General features: G+C 38.4%; 3 protein-coding genes across 7 annotated transcripts; 1 reads left to right on the plus strand and 2 right to left on the minus strand.

The window, feature by feature from the left end:
- Positions 1-210: 210 nt before the first annotated feature.
- gdf9 (growth differentiation factor 9) lies at positions 211-3,701 on the minus strand. The gene is made up of 2 exons (XM_023403060.2): positions 3,159-3,701; positions 211-1,961 (listed from the first exon to the last, which is right to left on the minus strand). Exons 1-2 carry the CDS (start codon positions 3,532-3,534, stop codon positions 1,021-1,023), a joined length of 1,317 nt encoding a protein of 438 aa, XP_023258828.1. The 5' UTR covers positions 3,535-3,701; the 3' UTR covers positions 211-1,020.
- LOC111652713 (septin-8-A-like) lies at positions 1,756-22,133 on the plus strand. 5 transcript variants are annotated; one of them, XM_087173138.1, is made up of 11 exons: positions 1,756-1,836; positions 3,319-3,390; positions 14,727-14,841; positions 14,978-15,173; positions 15,761-15,947; positions 16,033-16,194; positions 17,297-17,393; positions 17,611-17,779; positions 18,540-18,672; positions 18,770-18,960; positions 21,444-22,133. In XM_087173138.1, the coding sequence occupies exons 4-11, from the start codon at positions 15,007-15,009 to the stop codon at positions 21,496-21,498; spliced, it is 1,161 nt and encodes a 386-aa protein (XP_087029264.1). In that variant the 5' UTR covers positions 1,756-1,836; positions 3,319-3,390; positions 14,727-14,841; positions 14,978-15,006; the 3' UTR covers positions 21,499-22,133. The 5 variants fall into 5 exon arrangements, 4 of the variants coding, with proteins under 4 accessions (XP_087029264.1, XP_023258827.1, XP_023258825.1 ...); XR_002760620.2 differs by lacking the exons at positions 1,756-1,836; positions 3,319-3,390 and adding exons at positions 12,265-12,405; positions 20,427-20,615 and having other exon boundaries at positions 21,444-21,510; XM_023403059.2 differs by lacking the exons at positions 1,756-1,836; positions 3,319-3,390 and adding an exon at positions 12,265-12,405 and having other exon boundaries at positions 20,427-22,133.
- sowahab (sosondowah ankyrin repeat domain family member Ab) lies at positions 7,394-9,293 on the minus strand. Its single transcript, XM_023403027.2, has one exon. The coding sequence runs from the start codon at positions 9,197-9,199 to the stop codon at positions 7,802-7,804; it is 1,398 nt and encodes a 465-aa protein (XP_023258795.1). The 5' UTR covers positions 9,200-9,293; the 3' UTR covers positions 7,394-7,801.
- Positions 22,134-22,456: the final 323 nt, after the last annotated feature.

Raw genomic sequence — 22,456 nt, forward strand, 5'->3', positions numbered from 1 at the left:
ATTGGTGCTCTTACTAAAATGAAGAGTGCAAATTCTCTCTCTCTCTCTCTCTCTCTCTCTCTCTCTCTCTCTCTCTCCCTCTCCCTCTCCCTCTCCTCACTGGACAGAGCAAAGAATCAAAATCTCTCTCCTTTCCTTCCTGCACATTTCCCCTGTGTTGTCTGAGCAGTTCAGCCAACTGTTTGCAGACAAAGAAAACACTTATGCCTGCTATTTTTTTATTTTCCAACTTTTCATAGAATATGTCAACATATTTTCATTCTTTTGAATATCCCTAAACTGACCACAGACACACAGTGAATTCATTCAATTTGCATAAATAGACATGACATGTAATCCCATTCAACCAGTAAGAAGTCACAAGTATGCAGTCAATTCAATTGTATTTAGTCACTCAGTGACCAGAAGTAATAAATACACACTGAAACCTTGACAACTTTCATTCTGGACATTATGAAGACAGGTGTCTTCATAATATAGCTGTCTGTAATCCCCAAGAATAAAACGATATGTAAAAGGTTTGATAAGGATTTGTGACTGTTTTTTCATCTTTTATGCACAACAGGGCTACTTAAAACTTGTGTTAAATTAAAGAATAATGACATACCACCCAACCAAAATAAGTTAACAAAAAAAGAAACTTAAAAAAATCCTACAAATTATACATCACACATTTTCTTCTTCAAGTGTGTCAGACTCAATAACATACTGCAAATAGTAAATTGAACATTAGAATGCATTTGCACCCGCTCTTAACAAAAATGATATAAAGGTCACGTTTCCATATTTTTCATTAGGATAAAATACGTTTTTGTTTAAGTAAACACACCTGCTCCAGATCATGCACAATAATTTTATAAATTCATGAAATCACTGAACCTGGTCAGAATATCTGATTCTGGGATAATGAGGAGACACTCGGAGGTAGAGTCCACCTGTGATGACTGTTGAGGGGCTTTGTGGTGATGTTCTATCCAGCCTGTAAGAGGGGAAAAAAGCAAATATATGTTGGTAGCTGGCTTAGCGACATGTGCACCTGGTGGCAACCATGTCTTCAAACTCCTTGTAGACATAGGATCCATCCTCTTCAAAGATCATGACACTCAGGGGACTGTAGTGGGAGGGAATACACGAGGGCCTGGGCACAGAGGAGTCAAGCTTCTCATAGATGATGTTTTGCACCATGGTGTGAACAGGTGAACCATAGATGAAGCCCATGGTCCTCGGGCAGATGCCTCTGCAGTACCTGGGGTTGTACTTTGGAGGAAAAACAATCCAGTGATCCAGTTTGAGCTGGCTGAATCGCACCCTAAAATCATACAAGGCACAGTCACTTGTCGGGAATTCAGAGCTCGGGAGAAGCTCAGGCAGGTGGGTATCCAGGCTTTTATCACCGCGTTTGCTCTTTGGAGATTCCCTCTTCCATCTCCTCTTGCGCCCGAACCTCTGCTCTGGTTTGAGCACCATCTGCTTGTGAAATGTGTTTGCTGCAGCGCCTGGCCTTTCACCCAGTTTGGTATTGACCAGTGACCTCTGGTGGGCGATTTTGCTGGTGTCATTGAGATAAAGAAGCAGAGGAGGGGGCCTCAGGGTGAATTCCAAAGGGCCTTTAGGTCGAGAGCCCCTGGCCCCTTTTTCCTCCGGGCAGGTGATGTTGATGAGCAGGTGTATATTCTTCTTCTGAAACTTTAAGAGAGGCTGGACAAATGAGGTGACATCAACCTCCACCCAGTTCCTCCTGCTCCTCCCATCAGAGTCGGCTGTGAAGTTCACAGCCTGGTAGACTACAGGACACAGCTGACACTGGTTTGACTGCTCCCGCTCCTTGATACTCAGGTAACACACAGAGTTCATGGGTGCTGCACGGTCGTGTTCAGAATTGTACAGCAGAGCCGACTTTAGAAGCTGTTCTTTTCTTCTCACTTGATCAAGACTGTAGGAAAGATCCTGCATAAAACTTTCTGAAGGAGAATATAAGAAAACATAAGGCAGAGTGTCACTGTTATGTCACCACACAAGTTTTAAGATGCGGCACCGGGAGGGAAATTCCCATTCTGACAACTATTATTTCGTAAATTGCACAAAAGCAAGATTCAAAAACTGCATAAAATAGATAATTTAATTCCAAGTGTACCCACTTAGCATTTCAATATTGCTGTCAAGTTTTATATAGTGTCTCTTTATCGCTACAGTTTGATCAGACAGTTAAAATAGTTTTTTGTTGTTGTGAAAATATATATAACATGACTATCATGATATAACACTATCATGATAAATGTTACAGTTGAGATAATTTAACAATAAGACAACCTAATATTTGGTTGCGATAAAATCACTACTCATATCTAATCTGCACTCGCCCATTTTAGGAATATTGTTTTGAACTCCCACAAATACAGAGTATCAAAGTCATAGCACAAAACATGTTGTTCTGACCACAACACTGAAAATGCTCTTCTCCAAATCCAGCTGTCATGTTTTATCTGGGATTTTGCAACATTTTGTCAAATCTGTTAAGAAGGCCCAAAAGACAAGCAGCTTTTTGTGATGTAATATTCAGCATGCCACTAATAACTAGATAAACAAAACTGCTGCTGGGCTCCTATCAGTGCTGTGTGTGAAATAACACTAGCTTGCTCCACAGTTTACTGTGAGTCAGCCAGGTTTGTGGAACAATGAATCAATACAACTTTATTTTTATCTATATGAGAAATAAAATGTATGAAATGAAAAATAATTAACATCTGCAAAATAGATTTTGATACAGGGCCTCTGTTCAGAGCCAATTAGAGCCAACCATTCAATGCATAAAGACTGGGGCTTTCGAGGCCCCTGCAGGTCCTGGGCCCCAGGAGCAGTATAATCCAGTTTTGGACCATTGCAGCTTTGTCCTTTTGTCATAGTTACTTACTCTTTACTTTTATTTATATGGTGCCATAAACAACAGGCAAACACATTTGTTTTTAGTTCTATTAGACTTAACATTTGTGCTCGTGTATTTGGGTATCATTTATAGCATATACTTAGAGGAATGCCAATATTAATAATTTCATCTGTCATCAAGCCCCTGTACTATCATTGTTCTTTGCATTACATTGTGTGTACTGTCAACGTCCAGTCAGCTGAGCTGTCATGGCCTCTATTTATCACTTACTCACCTTTATTACTTTGTGCAAGACATTCATCTTGTGGCTTGATCAGTCGGACTGTGTTGTAGATTTTATCCCCGTCCAAACTCCTCTGCACTCTGGAGGACTTCTTGAAAACCTCGGTCAGATATTTCATGTACCTGTGCTCGGGTTTCATTTTCTTCTTCAGGCCCGGGTTCCACCTCGGCCCTCCGTGCTCTGACAGGGCTTTGAGCAGCGGGGAGAAGATGCTGCCGTAGGGGTAAGTGAAGTCGCCCAGTTTGTGCAGCGCATTGGAGGCAGCTAGAGAAGATCTAACCACCGGACAGCCACAGATGACCAGCAGCAGTAAGACAACAGTGCGAAAATAACGAAGGACGGCTGACATCAGCATTTGCTTTTCCATTATAAACAACGAAACCAGTCAAAACTTGAGCTCGAAGTCAACAAGACCACACACGTGCCGCTGCTGATCAACACACGCAGGTGTTGGCAATCAATTTCATCACCCATAGCCTATTACTTTTTCAGGCAATGACTTTCTCAGTCATTAAAAAACCGCAACAGACTGGTTTTTAAAGATCGTGAAAAGGCTAAATTAAACAATGCTGTATCCCATAATATAAATAATAAAAGCATAAACTCAAAATATTAAAATAGATTTTCTGCAGTATTTACAATAACATTTAAGTTGAGGTACATAGAGTGAAATAAAAGTATACATTGAACAAAAAAGTGATGTGTATTACAACAAATTTCCCCCACAGAAAATCCTTTTTTTTTTTTAAAAAAAACATCAGATGCAAGGCATTATACATGGGCTTATATAATAAGAACCTTCAATGCGCTTTTATTTTGAAGACATGGCCTCCAAACTTCCGGCACCGATGCAAATTTCAGTTTAACTTTATTTTTCAGGTGGCCTATTGTATTTTACAAAATAATATATCCACCACTTTGCAAAGGAATTATTGTGGCAATTTTGGAGACAACTTTAAGAAGTATCAACATAATCTAAAGGTGTAAAGGGAAAGCTACATTGGTAAGTAAGTATTGCTATTCTTAAAGTTAGTTAACACAGCGTTAAAGGCATATTTATATAAACAGCAGTGACATGAAATATTGATGATGTAGTTTAAGAAATCCAACCCTGCTACAAGTTAGATAATGTTAACTAAGTTAGCTGATTTGAAAATTAAATTAACAGGGTCTAACTAGCCAGCTAAAGCTGCTAACATTAAATAAGTGTAGCTTTGTGTGTAATATTTTCATTACTTTATAATTCAATTTACAGTGTTAACTGTGATACACAAAAATGTATGTATATTGCAAATGGGACTTAATTTGTTCTCACCCCTAACTATTAATTTAAAACAGGCAGTAAATGTATCAACATGGAAGACTCAGTAATATGTCCTGTTCACTCTGGGGGAAAAAAGGGAAAGTCGTAGGTACAGAACAGTAGGCTACTATGTTATATTTTTGTGACTAAAGATGGTTACATATACAACAAAAAACAACTTCCTTGGGTTACAGTATGCCCTTCTCAGCAGCCATTTCTTTAGGGTTTCTGGTATTTCTGCTTTTAAGAGCAGACTGACTGTGACTTTGTGAGGTGGGAGTGGCTGCCCACAGTTTTACATGGATATTGTATTCATGAAGTATGTTAAATGAACAATTTGGGCCCTACCGCAGACAAGCAAAGGGTTGATTTCTGTTTTGTTGTGTTTTTGACAGATGATTTTTCATGGTAAAGGAGGTGATAATTTAGCTCCATTCCCTGCTAATGGCTATATCAATCAATTTGTTAAATTGTGTATTTTTATGACTCAGATTAAATCAAGTAATTTTCTTACATCACTCAACAACATTTTGGTTTTATGTTTACTTTGACGTGGTGTGGCGACTTGTGATTTTCACCTCTGGACTTGCCATAGGATACTGGACAGTGCCTTGTACTTTTTTTTACCGTATTTTGGATTTTTCTTTTTTCTTTGTCAGTCTGCACCGTATGTATTGACACACACTGCGGCAGTTTTCAATTTGGGTGTTTGGTAGGGCAAATATTAATTAAATACTGCTGTTTATCATTTATATACACCATCTTATAATTTTACACAATTTTGTTTTCCAAATAAATTATTTAGAGAAAATTGTACTTTAAAACTGATAGTATTTACATTTTTATTCTAGTTAGTTGGTATTAACTTGTTTTGCAATGTTGTACATCATCTTTCTTAAACTGTGCTTTTTGAACATTGCAGTCTATTAACAAATATTAACATGGACTGGTAAAAGTTACCATCATAGTTCCCCTCACCAAATAGAAATGACTGCATGACTATATAAGTCAACATTTTAAACTGATGAAAATGTTAGTATATCCTGCCCTCTACTGGCCTAAAATGTAACTAAAAGGACATAATATTGATTCGTCCATTGGTTAACGTCATCTAAAATAAACCCAAAATGAAGTGATTTATGTAGAAGTACACTGTAGAATAAACTGATAGAGTTGGTCTGTTCTGCACTAGTTAATCATCGAATTCAGCAGCACTCTACAATTTAATTTTGTCAATAGAAGCCTTGCTCATGTTGTGCGGTGGAGCCTTCATTGTGTGTAGAAAATTGACAGGCATGTTGTGTCCACTGATTAGGCAGTGTCCTTACAGAGACACAGTATTTCTGTTTATTGTAGAGGTTTACTGCCTCAGTGTACGCTAAAACACAGCACCAGTAAAGAGCATCTCCATTATCGAACCATCAGCATACAGCTTTTTACTCAGTGGTTGACAGGACAGAGTTGGATAACATTACCATTGATTTGATAGTGATTGGTTGTTGACTTATTTTAGGGGATTACCATTTTGTCTATCTTTTGGTTATCCTTTAATACCATCCACAGTACAAGTTTTGAATTTTAGTTTTGGTTTTATTAGTGTGTGTTAGAGTGTAGAGTGTTTGTTAGTGCCAAGCAGCACTTTTATATTGAGGAGTGTAATTGTAACCTCTGGGGACCACTAGCTGGCCTTCAGATGTAAGTTGTATCTGTGTCCCAGTTCCACCCCATAGTATACAAAAGATCCACTAATCTTTTTATTATTCTATTTAACCACAACTGTTCGTAAACCAGAGGTCCACGCATTTTGGCATTTTGTACTAACAGGAAATGATACAAGGCCTGGACTACATCACACTATTGTTGGATTGACTTTAATGTGGGGAAATTTTGTCTGAACCATTTAAGATTAGGAAGCCTTTCTCTGGTAGATTTCCTTTTTATTATCTTTAGTATTAAAGAAAAGTTTTGTGGTGGAATAAAAAACATAGTGAATAGTTCCTGTGAGTGCAGCTGTCCTTTGTTGGGATCATTATGCAAGCAGCTTCTTTCCCAGATAACAAGACAAAGGACATTGTTCTGGCACTATTTTGCTTATGGCTTTATTGTCTGAGCTCTTACTCTTTTGATGTCATCAGGGATTGTTTTTCTCTGGGTCAGATGAGGATAAAAACAATGTTTCTGTACTGGACAAAATGGCAGAATACTGTTTTCATGCATGTCTGATTTATAAAAAGAGGTTCAGTCAGTCATTCATCCACGACAGCACTGAATGTTTTTGAGTAAGTTGTTAACTTAAGTGTAGTTCTGTGCCATTTTGATTGTTATAAAAGCACTGTGTTAAGTGTTAATGTCACTGAATACTGCCGAATATATAACCATTTGTGTTTTTACCTTAATAACTTTTTCAAGTTTTCTGAACAACAACAACAACAATGGAGACATAATCCATAGTTCCATAGTGAAAAATTATTACTATGGGGTTTTGGGGCCTTGACTGATAATGTCAATTACCTGTGTCTTTTTTATCACAGCAATCCAGAAATGGGGCCCCACGTTGACCCAGAAAAGGAAGGTCATCCATTACAACCTCAAGTTCACAAAGAAACTGATAAAGGAGACATTCCAGCACCCTGCCGAGATGCCTGCTTTGCATAACTGGCCTCACATAGGGCCCCTTTGCTCTTACTGAGGGAGAGGGGTATCTTTTAACATCTTAAACCTAATCTTCAACCAGTTTTTTTCTTTGCACTCAGTTTTCTTTAAAGAGCTGATTTAATTTTGATGATCACTATATCATAAACGTATGATATGAACATATGATAAGCTTTCCACACACAACAACACAATGACATGATTCACACCAATGTTGATAGCAACTGTTTCCCAGGTGTGGTCTGTTTTCAAATTTCGTCATACTCTGAAGTCATGAATCGAGAATTTGAAAATATTTATTACACATTGGGTACTGAAAAAAATGTACAGTATGACTACCACAGATTGTTTTGTTGTTATTAAAATAAGTTAAATGGGTGCAAAATAACGTATTCATCGTTAATACATTTAAGTCTACTAAAGAAAAAGAAAAGATTATAAAATACCATTTATAAATACTACATCCAGCAGTGATACACTGTACAGGACAGCTAGAGCTTACAATATGTACTGAGGGACTACACATTTGTAATTCAGTCATTGACTTTAAGTGATCTAAAGCATATTTAACAATGACTTAAGTTGTTTTATATTAACATAATGTAGAAATAAAGACAGTATTATCTCTTACAATTTCGTCTATTGTCTATCTCATAGCTTCATATGAGCCATGTCATTCTCACCAGTCATGAGTAAACTTTGTTGTTGTCCTTTGTTTCTTCCCTATGTGAGGCTGGAACAGTTTGCTAATAGTGTTGAAGCCTTTCGGGAGCTCTCTGTAGTCTTCCTCATCTGTCTTCTCCCTGTACTTGATCTGCTGCAGTCCTCCCAAAAGTGCTCTCATTTCAGCTGACAAACCTTTGCCCAAATAGTGGAAGGCCTTTTTGCCAGCATTATCTCTTTCATTTACATTGGCTCCATACCTTTGCACAAGCAAAAGCATTACCTCAGTGTGGCCATGTATGGCTGCAATGTGTAAAGGTGTGTATCCTCCGTGTGCTTTGCTGTTGATGTTAATGTAAGTGCCTCTTTGCCTGGAGATATCCATGAGCTTATGTATCATCTCGCAGTTGCCATCCTTGGCGGCCCAGTGTAGTGCTGTGAAACCTGACATGAAGTCTTTCCTCTGTGCTAACCGGGTGTCCTGCAGCAGCAAAGCATAGATTTGGCTCCACAGTCCAGCAGCACACTTTACCAACCACTCATGAGCTAATGGCTCCAAAGGCACAGACTCAGAGTACTTGGCATCATCTGCTTGTTTTGTGGTCTTGTTTTGGGGCCTCACCTGGGGAAAGCCTGGGGGCTGCATGTTCTCTGTCTGTCTGCTTTCCCGACATTGGTGTTCACTTAATTCATCCTTCTGACAAGCTGGAAAGTTAGAATTCAGAGTTTGCACTGATGGCGTAAAAACTTTAGTTCCCAACGTGATTGGCGTGTCTGAAGTTTTATGCTGATGCACTTGGGAATGTAATCCATCCTGTGGTGCTGGTGCAGAGTTTCTCGGTGGGGATTTTACTGATATGACAGCGAACACAGCCCCAGATTTCCCCGCTCTGCTCGTATGATCTCCGGAGATATTCAGGACTTTGACAGTGGTTGTGTCCGCACTACTAATGTTTCTGGATAACGGCCTTCTTTTCTGCACACTGCCCCCCGGCATATGTTTAGCATCACCGTAATAATTGCAATTAATGTTCAGTGGGTAGCTCATGTTATTGTTTTCAATGTCTGAATGAATCACACTGGCTGCCTCCGCTCGATGGGGAGAGGTGTATGAAAAGCTCGTATTTGGGCTTGAGAAACTGTCATCCATCTGTGTTTCCTGCGATGCATCATGGACCCCCTCTTTAACGAAGTCCTGGTACCTTTTCTTCACGACTACAAACTTTGCCTCGTCGATCTGTTTGACCACGGCGACGCTGTTCACCAACTTCTTGAATAGATCCCTATTGTGCAGCTTTTCCGCGGGATCACTGCAGTTGATTTGACTCCTGAAACTGTTCAGCAGCTCCGCGTTCTTCACTTTGCCTCCGTGTTCCAGTAAAAAGGACAATATGGATTCTTGGGTTAAAGCCATTTTGTCTTTTTCCTGGGCAAAAATATGACACGCTACAGCAGATAGCTTAAATAAAGCCCGAGGGTAATCTCCTCTCTCTCTCCGTGCTCCCCTCTCTGCTGTCCTCCACCAACCTGCTGCTTCCGGCGCCTCTCCAAATAAATTCACCCGTTTCTTCTTATGACACTCCCCGTTAAAAGGCTGGCTGGGGGCAGTGCAGGATAAGGTCTCCTGATAGTGGATATCAGATCTACTAAAAAAGGTTTAATAGCAACTGCATTTTTTTATTTGTTCATATATATATATATATATATATATATATACACACATATATATATGTGTGTGTGTGTGTGTGTACAGGTAGAGATTAAAAATGGCCTTTGTATTTGTATATTTATATCGTATATGAAATATCTTGAGTTCACTTAAATACAACTTGAGTTTATATAAGAAATATAATAACACTGCTTTAAATCTAATTGTATATCTTATTATTATGTTATTTTAATGTTATAAGTGGTTTAGTAGGGCATACCTAGTGTAATCATTGTAGTGTCCCTACCATGTCTTTACCAACAGTAACCAAACTACAAATATTGAATTGATTGTGAGCTATGGCATTAGATCAGGTTACTAAGCTAAAGAATATAGTTTCCAAGCCTTAGACTTATGAATAAACATATGAGAAATCACATCAGGCAGAGATAACCAATAACCTTACACTCACTGAGCACTTGAACACCTGAACACCATACCAACACTGAGCAGGGCCTCCTTTTGCTCTCAGAACAGCTTGCATTCTTCATGGCATGGACTCCACAAGATGTTAGAAACATGTCTTTTAAGACTCTGGTCCATGTTGATGTGACTGCATTACCTCATTACTGCAGATTTGTCAGATGCGCATTCAGGCTCACAATTTTCTATTTTACCACTTCTATTGGATCCATATGTGGTGACTAGGGAGGCCACTGAAGTACACTGAACTCATTGTTAGGTTTATGAGACCAGTTTGATATGATTTTTACATAGTGACATACTGCATTATCATGCCGGAGCCATTAGAAGATGGTAAATTGTGGCTATAAAGGATGGTCAGTAACAATATTCAGATCTACTGTGGCATTCAAATGAAGATTGACTGCCCAAAGTGTGCCAAGGAAACATTCTCCGCCCCCTCACACCACCACCAGAAGCCTGGACTGTTGACACAAAGCAGGTTGGGTCCATGGATTCATGCTGTTCATGACAAATTCTGCCCCGACCATCTGCATGCCTCAGCAGAAATCCAGATTCATCAGACCAGGCTAGGTTTTTCCAGTCTTCAACTGTCCAGTTTTTGGTGAACCTGTACCAACTGCAGCCTCAGATTTCTGTTCTTGGCTGACAGGCGTGGAAGCCAGTGTGGTCTGTTGTAGCCCATCGGCCTCGAGGTTCGACATATTGTACATTCAGAGATCCTTTTCTGCTCACCACAGTTGTAAAGAGGTTGTCTGGGTTACTGTACCCTTTCTGTCCACTGCAACAAGTCTGGCCATTTTCCTCTGACCTCTCACTCTGCAGAACTGACGCTCACTCTAAATGTTGAATGAACACTGAGTAAACTGCTGTGAGTGAAAATCCCAGGAGATCAGCAGTTTCAGAAATACACAAATCAGCCCATCTGGCATCAGAAATCATGCCACAGTCAAAGTCACTGAGATCACATTTTCCTCATGTGTTTGATGTGAACATTAACTGAATCTCCTGACCTGTATCTGCATGATTTTATGCATTGCATATGCACTGCTGCCACATGACTGGCTGATTGGATAATTACACAAATAAGCAGCTGTACAGGTGTTCCTAACAAAGTACTCAGGGTGTATATGTGATAAAAAATTAACCACAACAAGATCTTTACAATGCTGTAAAAACCATGTAATTCAGAACACTATAGCTGCAGCTCATTACTATTTTCATTATTGATTACTCTGTTGCATATTATTAACCGATCAATCATTTGGTCTATAAAAAATACACAATGTCCAATACACAATGTCCTAATGCGATGCCTTCAGATATCTTGTTTTGTCAGACCAGAAGTCTACAGTCCAAATGTATATTCAATTTAATCAAATTTAAGACAAAGAAAAGGAGAAAATTCTCCCACTGGAGAAGCTAAACTTACATTTTCTGTTGATCAACTAATTGGTGCAGCTATAATTAACACTTCTGCTTTTGTGGCCTGTCCACACTGTTATCATGAAATAAGTATTGATATATTTTACTTAAGTACAAGAAGCAATACCTCAATACTACAACACTCAATTTGTCCCTGCATTCATAATCTTACTTAAGTATTAGTACAGACATATTTGCAGCAAAATATACTTGAATATCAAAAAACAATAAGTGCTCATGCAGCAGTGTCCCCAGTGAAAGGGTTGCATTAGGCCTATATTATTTGACAATTATTAGAAATGCATTACTGTCTACATGTTGTAGCTGGTTGAATGTTGGATAGTTTATGTCTGACTTCATGGGTTTTATCATGTTTTTTTTTAAAAGTTGATAATATACCTTTTATGTAAAATTGTGATTTTCAAAGTAAATAGTAACTCCACGGTAAAAACTGCAATATTTCTCTCTGTAATGTAGTAGAGTAGAAGTATAAAGTAGTAGCCTAAGTTAGTTTCTTGAATTGCGTTGCTAGGAGACAGTTGGTCGCCACGTTTTTCAGTGTTGAGTGAATTTGACCCTCTTGAAATGTGAAATTATGTTTATTTTTTAATGCTGCTGTTGTCGGAATCCAGACATGTGAAAACATTATATACAGTCTGTGGGGAAAACCCTGGGATACGGTCAGTGGCTCTTTACACGATATTAAAGTTTTAAAAAAGAAGAAAACGCGAATAGAAACGATCATGAAGAATCATAAAAATACTTCTGTGACGTGGTTTCTGTCTCGTTTCCCACGAGAGCTGATGTCTGTCGAAGCAGTTATCTGAATAAATCCCGAGTTAATAAAAGCTTTCACCAAACGCCATCGGAGTTAGAATAAGGCAAAGTAGAGCTGCTGTAATGTCGCCCTCCAGCACCGAGGGGGTGTTGCCTCCAAGTGGCCATATTGAAAGGAGTGCGAGTCTGTGCCTGTGTGATGTGGAGAGCAGGTCTGGCTGAAGACTCATAATTTCTGCACACAGCCACTTCTGACGATGGCGGCCACTGAGGTAGATGTTTTCGGAGTAAGTATGATGATTTACTGTCTGCGGGCCTCCAGTGACTCATGATTTGATGTCATTAGGCTAGAAACGGAAATTAAACTAGCTGCCCTATAACGTTCAGGTGTATGTAAGAGCAAGGTGATGGTAATGAGATATATGTGTCGAGAATGAAGCAGGATCGCTGCGGTAATGAGAAAGCCTGTTGTGTGTAATGACTCGAGATAAAGGCGGATTTTCTATCGTGGTCGATTCAGTAGAGACGACGCATCGTCGCCATAAGTTGATGAACAATTTGTGGAGACATGCAGAAAAAAGCTCACTTCAGCATCCGCGCACACTGCCCAGCATGAAGCAGCACAAAGCCAAGCTGTGCATCATCACTTTGCTGTTTACCATGTCAACAACACCTCTGACAGGTGTGCTCCGGTGCTGATTTAACAGCACGGAAGGGCTACGCATGTGAATGAAACAACAGCAGGCAGTAAGAGACTGGGTTAAGAGGATAAACATAAATACCAGTCTCTTCAAGTGGTAGCTACTAGCTTAAGAGTCAGCATCGCACTACTCTTAAGTATGTATCAGCCAAACGTGTAATTCGTGGCAATGTGTTAATTAAACAGGTGGTCATAGCTTTGTTGTATGACATTTAGTCTGCTGTTTACAGGTTGCATTGTAAAGGATGGAAGACTTTGTGAAGTTAAAGTAGTGTGTGTGTTTGTCTAGCTGTGAAGGGGGGTTATGGGTACCAGGGCAGCCAGCAGCTTGGATATCTTCCCACCCTGTGAAATAACATCTAGATAAAGAGCTCTTTGTGTGTGTGTGTGTGTGTGTGTGTGTGTGTGTGTGTGTGTGTGTGTGTGAGAGAGAGAGTGATAGTGTGTGAGAAGAGAGAAGGACAGAAACGGATGATTGTTGTATTGAACGCATCCTGGTCCTCATGTTGAGCCTTTTGCTCAAGATGCCAGTATCCCAGGGTGTATTTGGTATAGGACGGATGAATCCCCCTTTCAGTCAGGGCAAACCTCATTCTACATAGTTAGCATTACAAATTAAAGTGCTTTAAATTATTCAAAGCATAATATGAAAGAGCCCCTCCAGACATCCATAACATCTAATCCTTCCCCCTGTTTGAAAGAATCTAAAATATTTTTCATTTACGTTTAACCGCTAGATGCAAAATGTCTCCGACTTCACTGAAAAGTCCATTCTCAGTGTCTGTACACTGGGAAGTTTTCACATATCTCACTTGTGTAAGTGGAAATTTGGACCACAATTGGCTTTAAAACTGTAGTGATGTCCCAAAATCATCTCATATTTATAGGTGTTAAACTCAGATTTAAGTTGAGCACAGAGAAACTATCCAAATTCAGCAGATGAATGTGAATACAGCCTCGAAGTATCAAACTCTGGACGGTCATCACTCTGCACAGTGACGGTCAAACACCAAAGTGAACTAACAATAAGCAAAACACATTTTTGAGTGAGTGGGAGTTGGAGTGGGGGGCGGGGGACTCGGAACATGAACATGGAAAGTAGAGACCTCTGTGCAGTGTGCAGTTTGATTATTATTATTATTATTATTAGCTTGAATTAGGTTTCAGTCTCTGAGTGAAAGTGGGGCTGAAATTAGTCAATCAACTATGAAAATCATCCCCAACTGTTGATCTCCATTTAAATGTTGAATTCAGTTATTAAAAAGGTACATTTTTGTGGTCCGAGCTTCTCAAATTTGATCTTCTTTTCTGTCTTAATCCTTTTACATAAAATATACATAATATAAAACATATAAATACAAGCAATTTTATGGGGTAACTTTGGGCTCAGGGAAATTGTGAAAGACTTTTTCTTTTAATAGGTTAAGTGATTAATAGATTAATGAAAAAATCAACAGACTAATCATTGATTAAAATATTTGTTAGTTGCAGCCCTAAGTAAAAACCCACTAACAACAAAACCATTACTGACTGCAGTGTTAAGAGTTACTAGCACATCATATTTAGGTTAAGCCCCTACACTGAAGCTTCATATTATAGACTCTCTGTGTAAAGTGTGACATCAGTAATGGACAATTCAAGTGATTCTCTTCGCTTTTTTTTTTTTTGCCAGATTTGAGTGTCTTTACCAGACAAATGTGGTTTGTGATATTCAGACAAAACCTTTTTATAGGTCGGACTGTTCAGTGTGTTAAGTAAAAGAGAGACATGGCCTCATTTGCAAAGAATGCTTTTAAGCTTGAAAGTAGAATGTGGGGATGAAATCTGCCTGAAGGATTTTTTAAAAAATATTACTGAATACATTTACTGTAATATATTCTTTGTCCTGCCTGTTTCCAAATACCTCAGAATGAAGCAAAGCGAAACCTGGAGCTCGGAGGCCACGTGGGGTTTGACAGTCTTCCAGATCAGCTGGTCAGCAAATCAGTTGCTCAGGGATTCTGCTTTAACATCCTATGTGTAGGTATGTCTAAACCCAGGAGAAGTTCATAATCCAGAGCTGGTGCTATGAACATAACATCCTTTAATTTTCATTGAAGCATGAATGCATCGCATCTTCATGTCAGTACCTCTGTGTGTCATTATCTGCTTTGTCTTAGGTGAGACAGGGATAGGCAAGTCAACATTGATGAACACTCTTTTCAATACAACATTTGAAAACGAGGAAGCCAGCCACTATGAGAGTGAGGTACATCTTCGCCCCCAAACGTATGATCTGCAGGAGAGCAATGTCAACCTGAAGCTGACCATTGTGCACACTGTAGGGTTTGGAGACCAGATCAACAAAGAAGAAAGGTACTAGTTCATGTAGATATTTTTTCTTTTGGTTAGACTGAGTGCTATCCATGCTGAAAATTAAAGAGTTTAAAAGAGATTAAAAGAGTATAGATCCCAAATGGAAAAATATAGAATGTTATTAAAATATCATAGAAAATTTGATACAGAAACCATCACTACTGTTTTGACATTGATCTTTACAAATTCTCAGAGCTAACTGTAGAAACTTCTTTTCTCAGCACCAGCCATTAATCATTTCTCCCTCTTGCTCTGGTACTTCAGCCAACTCACTTATACAACATGGAATTGAGAAAGAGGTCTGGCCTGTTGGTGGCATGTGAATTGGGAGGGAAGAAAGGGAATAAGGGAATGACTGGTAGAACGAATGCAATCTCAATAGACATTTGAGTGCTGCAACAGCAGGGAGTATAAAAGGCTGGGATTCTTGGCTGCAAGACTGCAGTTTCAGATTTTGTAACCAGGATACTTAATATGTCTTTCAAACAACAAGAAAACCTGTGTAAAGTTTAATGTTCATACATATACGGATAAAATAATAAGGATGCTTATTTTTTAACAACTGGAACAACTTTTTTTCTGTGCAGCTATAAACCCATTCTCGAGTATATTGATGCCCAGTTTGAAAGGTACCTTGAGGAAGAACTAAAAATAAAACGTTCCCTGTTTAACTACCACGACACAAGAATCCACATCTGCCTGTACTTCATCGCTCCCACTGGACACTCCCTCAAATCCCTGGATCTTGTCACAATGAAGAAACTGGACAGCAAGGTGACCACAGAATCGAGCACCGTGTATTTTAACAGTTAAGGTTACTTAAGTCTGTCACTCACATTATGTTTTTTTTTTCATGCAGGTTAACATCATCCCTGTCATTGCAAAGGCAGACACAGTATCCAAGAGTGAACTGGACAAATTAAAGATCAAGATTATGAGTGAGCTGGTCAGCAATGGAGTGCAGATTTATCAGTTCCCCACAGAGGATGAGGCTGTTGCAGAGATCAACTCCTCCATGAATGTAAGTCAGAGAAACATACAAGACACACATACATAATACAATACATTTACACTATGTGTTTTGTTCCTGATTGTTGTAATAATATGCAGGAATACTGTTTTTGGCTGTTTCAATCAGCTCGGGAGACAGATTACAAGTTAATATGCATTCTGACTTTCTCCGCCACTGTACTCTCACTAAGCCTCCTCTTATCTTTTGGTATTTCAGTACTTATCTTTAGGATTGGGCCTTTTTATGATAACAGTAACACAGGAGTGGTAATACTAGTACACTAATGAAGTGAAGCTAAAGTATATTTAAAAGAAAGCTAAAAGCTTATCTCTTCACTTTAGCCTTTCACTAGCTATGACCTTTCTTATAAAGGTCTGAAATTTTGCACTTTGATTGATGTCACCGCTTGGTTGATAAATATAAATTAAAAAAAAGACTGTGGTGTATGTGTTTGTGTTACCACATACAGCACCACTGAAGAGGGTGGTTATTTCTGGGGCAACTTTGGGTTGTGCCCTGCGCAGATAAAACCCACAGTGAGATTGCACCCGTAGGGAAAATGTTCTGGAGCATCTGAAAGAGGTTGACGCCGGTGTAAAAAGAAAAGTTTTTCATCTTAAAAAAAAGTTTCTTACTTGATTTAACGCATTGTAAGTCTTTTATTTTTAGCATATTTTAAGTATTTATTTATTTTTTCTATGTTATTATTTTATTATTATTAATTGTCATTTCATATTAATGCTTTAACATGTTTTTGTGTTAATTTTTATCTTTTTTTAATGTGTTGCACTTGGTGCATGTAGTTTCTTTGTTGTAAAGCACTTTGAGCTGCATTTTGTGTATGAAAGGTGCAATAGAAATAAAGGTGATTATTATATTATCATTAAATTCAGTCAAATTATCATGCAATCATTCTATGATTGCTATTACAGAAAGTGTAGGAGATTCAGTAGAAAGAACTGAAGTAGCACAATGTGAGCCACAATTTGAATGTATAATTGACATACATATTTAGAAGTATGCTGTAATAGCAAAAAAAGATCCTGGATATGAGAACAGTAGTATTTATGTTTTAACCATATTGTAACAATATCAGTACTATACATTCCAGACGCATCTTCCCTTTGCTGTGGTTGGAAGTGTAGAAGACGTTAAAGTAGGAAATAAGATGGTGAAAGCAAGATTGTATCCGTGGGGATCAGTACAGGGTGAGTCCTCTGAATTGATTTGACAAGCATCATAAAAGTCTCTCAGACAGCAGAGCTGGTTAGTCAGATGCCTGCTGCTGAGCTATTATAGTTTTTCATTTGCAATATAAACATAATATCACGATTGTCTGTTGACGTGAGCACAATAAACTCAGAGTTGTTATTTCAGATATTCAGTAAATTCAAAAGATTAAATGGCCATGCTGTTTTTTTCCAGTGGAGAATGAAAACCATTGTGATTTTGTGAAGCTGAGGGAGATGCTACTGCGTGTGAACATGGAGGATCTCCGGGAGCAAACACATGCTCGACACTATGAACTCTACCGTCGCTGCAAGCTGGAAGAGATGGGCTTCAAGGACACAGACCCAGACAGCCAGTCGTTCAGGTGAAATTACACATAGTTGTGTTGCAATGCATCTGGGTAATTTACTTCAGTGGAAATACCAAAACCCCTGCTGTGTTATGATGTTAAAACTGTGCTGATAAATGACTTTATTGATAAACAGCACATTAAAATTCATTCCTGTTTATATAATTTGGTGAGATGTAAATAAAATAATCCCCTCTGAACACTAGTCAGATTAGATTAATTCTTCTAGGGTAAATTAGGCAACTATCTTTATCACAGGCACATCCAGTGATGCTAATCTCTCTCTGTGTTCTGTGTTTATTTTATTTACATACGCGGAAATGAATAAATTTGTGGACAGTCAGTCCTAAAAGATATAAGATGCATACATATTTGTTTTAGAGTTACTTTTATTCATGTAATTTAGAGTGAGTGGAGAATATCTATTATACAGCCTGATGACCTTATTTGGTCATTTAGTCTAATTTTATGGGAACTATTATTGGTAAATTGAGGTATATTGTTTTATTTTTGTAAACATGTAACAAACATTATTTATCAGTATTTTGATCAAGTGTCAGGTCAGATGTTGACCATATTTCATGTAGCATCCTTTGATCTTTGATCTAAATGGGTCAAATGTGTGTGATGCATTAATCCCCCATCTTGTAAACAAATATTACAATTAAGATAAGTTTGAATTCAAGAACAGCTGAATCAGTCAGCTCCTGGATACTAATCCTGTCCATATAGGGCATCAGACTGAACTTAACGTTGCTTTTATCTTGATCTTTAGCCTTCAGGAGACATATGAAGCCAAGAGGAAGGAGTTCCTTGTGGAGCTGCAGCGCAAAGAGGAAGAAATGAGGCAGATGTTTGTCAACAAAGTGAAGGAGACAGAAGCAGAGCTGAAAGAAAAGGAAAAAGAGGTGACGATTGACATCGTCATGAAATAAACACTCAAGGAAAATATGCCATATTAGATTTGTCTCACATTGTACCATGTCCCATCATCATCTTCTGTAGCTTCATGAGAGGTTTGAGCAGCTCAAGCGGATGCACCAGGATGAAAAGAAGAATCTGGAGGAGAAAAGACGAGAACTGGAGGAGGAAACGAATGCCTTCAATAGAAGAAAGGTTGCAGCTGAGACACTGATGGGACAGGCACTGCAAGGCTGCTCACAACAGCCGTTCAAGAAGGACAAGGACAAGAAGAAGTAAGTCTGCTGCTTTTCTGCATGTATTTGATTTGCCTGCTCAAGTGATTTCTTTAGGACACCATGAGTTTAAGAGCAAGCATGAATGCCACTAAAAAGTAAAAACATGATGATCTCTCAAGCTCATCAAGGTTAAATTGTCAAATGTCACACAAACATTTTATTCACAAGACACGTATTCTCAAAGCCAGTCTATGTGGAGTTGCTTGGACAGAGCGGGGAGGTGTACGATGTGATTAATGAGATAGCGTTATCTTCCCAGAAGCCATGCTGGCTAAGAAACTGATACAGGGACAGATTCAGACTGACACTGTGTGCCCAGACACAGTAGGACGGGTCACAGCTTGCATGACACAACCTGATGCTTATGTCTCTGCGGGCTGACCTGCCAGACTGTATCTCAGGCAGGGGCACTTCTGTTTACATTTGGCTGGTCCCACTGCAGATGATACTCAGACGTCCCACATAGAAACATAATCATTTCTGCAGGTGGAGACATTGTGTCAGGATCAATTTTGTATGTTCATAAATTTCCCTACACAGTTTGAAGCTCAAGATTAGACCTGAAAATACACAAACACAAAGCTGACTTGATGATTAGTAAGGTAACAAGGTAACTGATATGTATAGGATGATGCATTTTTTTTTGTCATAAATTTATGGCAGTTCTCTCTAACACTCTCTAATCTGGAACTGCGTCCATTTTAATTAAATACTAGCCTACACATTTGTTTAACTTTTAAGTTTGAGAGAAGTTTACACTCAGACTACAGGCATTCATTTCAAATCCTCATATCTTTTAGGACTGACTGTTCACACTGTATATTGCAAGTGATGGGCTGCCACTGGATTGATTTTTCTGGTTGTAGTAGACAAAATAGTAGTGTGTTTTTCCAGCATGCAACTTAAACAGGACCTAAAGTCCCTGTGAATGTAGAAATATTCTCATTCTCGACACAATACAAATATTTAGTTGAGGTGCAGGACTTCTCCACCTCTCCAGACTGCATTAGTGACAGAAAGGGTCAATATATTGCAACCATTTTTGGCAGTACAGTCATGGTTGGTTAACCATGCTCCAGACATGGTGTCAGTGTTATGTGTCTTGCTGGATATGACCTTAAAGACAGTTTAAACTCAGATTGAGAAACATCTCTACGAATTCAGTTTTAATATGATTTCACTCCACCTATGAATGTGGCCTACATCTAATTTGAAGATTTTGGTTCCCATGAGGTTTTTTTTACACGAACTGATGTAAATGTTAAACTGTCAAAACCAGAAGTTGGCCTGCCAGACTGAACGTAGCCTGAAATGTATTGGAAATGGATGCTTAAAGAAGTTACAACCCAAACACTGTTGCATTCCTCTTTCATTCCTTTATTCCTTTGATTTCTACCATACCTCAAATCCTGCACTTTTTTTCTTTTTTTCCATATTTTGTCTTATTTCTTTTCCCCTTTCAGTTGATTTTTGGATCAAACATCCAGGGAACCAGGAATGTGTCTGCCATCAGCATGGGAAAAAGAGACTGTCATATCTGGCATAACTTACTGACACTGTATGTGTGGACTCAGTGACACAGTGACTATGCACGTATGTGAGCCTGAATAATGGGATGGCTATAAGCCGCTGTGTACTTATGGATCAAAAAGGTAGCTTTGCTCAGTGTATTTAATTTGTTCCTATTGCTGACTCTGCTAGACACATAATAACAAATCCATGGACTGTTTTCATAAGATGTAGCTTGTGTTTTTTCGTGTTCTCTCCATGAATGTGTGTTCATCTCCTGTTATAAATTGAAGTCTGTTTCTCAGCGAGACACTGACGGGACTTATGAGAGACAGTCAGTTACTGACTGAAGTGGAATGGTCTGCAATATTTTTTTTAAATATAGAATGTCTAATAATGTATATAAAAATGTTGGCAATAGTTTTTTTAATTGTTGGTAGTCTGGGGTAAGATAATTTAACTGTCTAACCCTCATTCTATGCAAATTTCTAAATAAAATAATTGAATTTATTTACGGTGAGTCTGGAAATGAGCAAATATTTTTGCCTTCATTTACATTCAAATAAAGAATGACAATGATAAACCAAGTAGAGCATCAGTTCATCTGTTGGTTAGCTAAACCCATACCCCTTAATTGTCTCAGTTCTCTGAGACATCCCTTCACCTCAATCAGTTGTATGATTCAAAGCATTTCATATTTCACCTTTTGTCATCATTACATACCCAAACATGGTTTTCTGATACTTGAACAGTGTTTCTGTAACAGCGTTATCCATTGAATTCAGTTCTGCTTTTGCTTTCAGCCAGTGGCAACAAACGGGATAAATAACAAAATGCTTATTAAACTTTGTTATCATTTGCACTAAAATCCAGTTGTACATATCTTGTTGAGGTTTGTCCTGTGATGTTAATATGAATATGTAGAGTTGCTTGTCCAGATAAATGACATGGTTTTTCTTTCCTTTTCATAGCTTCTTTAGTCTTCCATCTGCGTGCTCCTTAACCTCAGGAAGGAATTTGAATTAGAAGACTTTCTACCACATCAAAAGATCACAGACTAACAGTCAAGGTTATTATTTTTACAATATGAAATAACAGTTTTATAGAAATGCACTTAACATCCCTGGAAGTGAGTCGGACTGCAGTCTTCCATGTCTACTAAACTCTCCTTTAAAATTTTAAGCAGTGCTTTGTAGCATGGTCTCCGCATGGATCTTAACCTTCATTCCTACAAGTATTAAAAGATCTGCATCACCAAAATTTCAGTTTTTGTACTAAATGTGCTACTTTCTCTCATCTGCCATGTTATGCCTGTAGTTTTTGTCTGATGACAGTTTACACTGTGAAATATATATTATAGAGTGAAATATATATTATGATTTACAAGCACTTTAAATCAATCATAGTACATATTTAGTCATTATAAAAGGTGCCCTGTCATGCTTACATGTCAGCCCCTATGTTGTGTCTAACAGATCTAGTTGAAAGTATTTCTTAGTTTTAAATTTAATCCATATATACTACTGTTACATGAAAAAAGCCTGGATGTATATAAATTCAGGATTAAATCTCTTAATGTCAGTAGATCTGTATTGGGAGTCTGAGTGGGCCCACTTGCAGATTTGTATATCCTTGTGTAATAAAGAATTTCTTTATTGAAACTGTGTCTTGTTCTCTCCTGCACTTGTAGACAGAGAAGTCCAAAGAAGTCAGCAGAAAACCTGTTGTGGTAAACTGTGGTCTCAGCAGGTTCAGGTTCCTTCCAGATTGTTCCAGAAACCTGCTAGTAGCTGCTAGCGTCCATTTAAAAAGAAGCAGGGACAGTATAATGCCTTTGATAATGCCTATGCCTATGAAAACAATTGGTATTTAACAATTTTAAGAAACACGGCACAGTTATAGAGAAATTTCAATGGTTTTGCTGTTTTCTATGTTATTACCCCCTCTGCTGTGAGGTACGTGTTTTCTTTGCCTCTTTAATTGA

This window comes from Seriola lalandi, unplaced genomic scaffold (assembly GCF_002814215.2).
Source record: "Seriola lalandi dorsalis isolate HSWRI2012SDOR001 ecotype SW California unplaced genomic scaffold, Sedor1 jcf7180002054058, whole genome shotgun sequence".
Classification (NCBI taxonomy): Eukaryota; Metazoa; Chordata; class Actinopteri; order Carangiformes; family Carangidae; genus Seriola; species Seriola lalandi.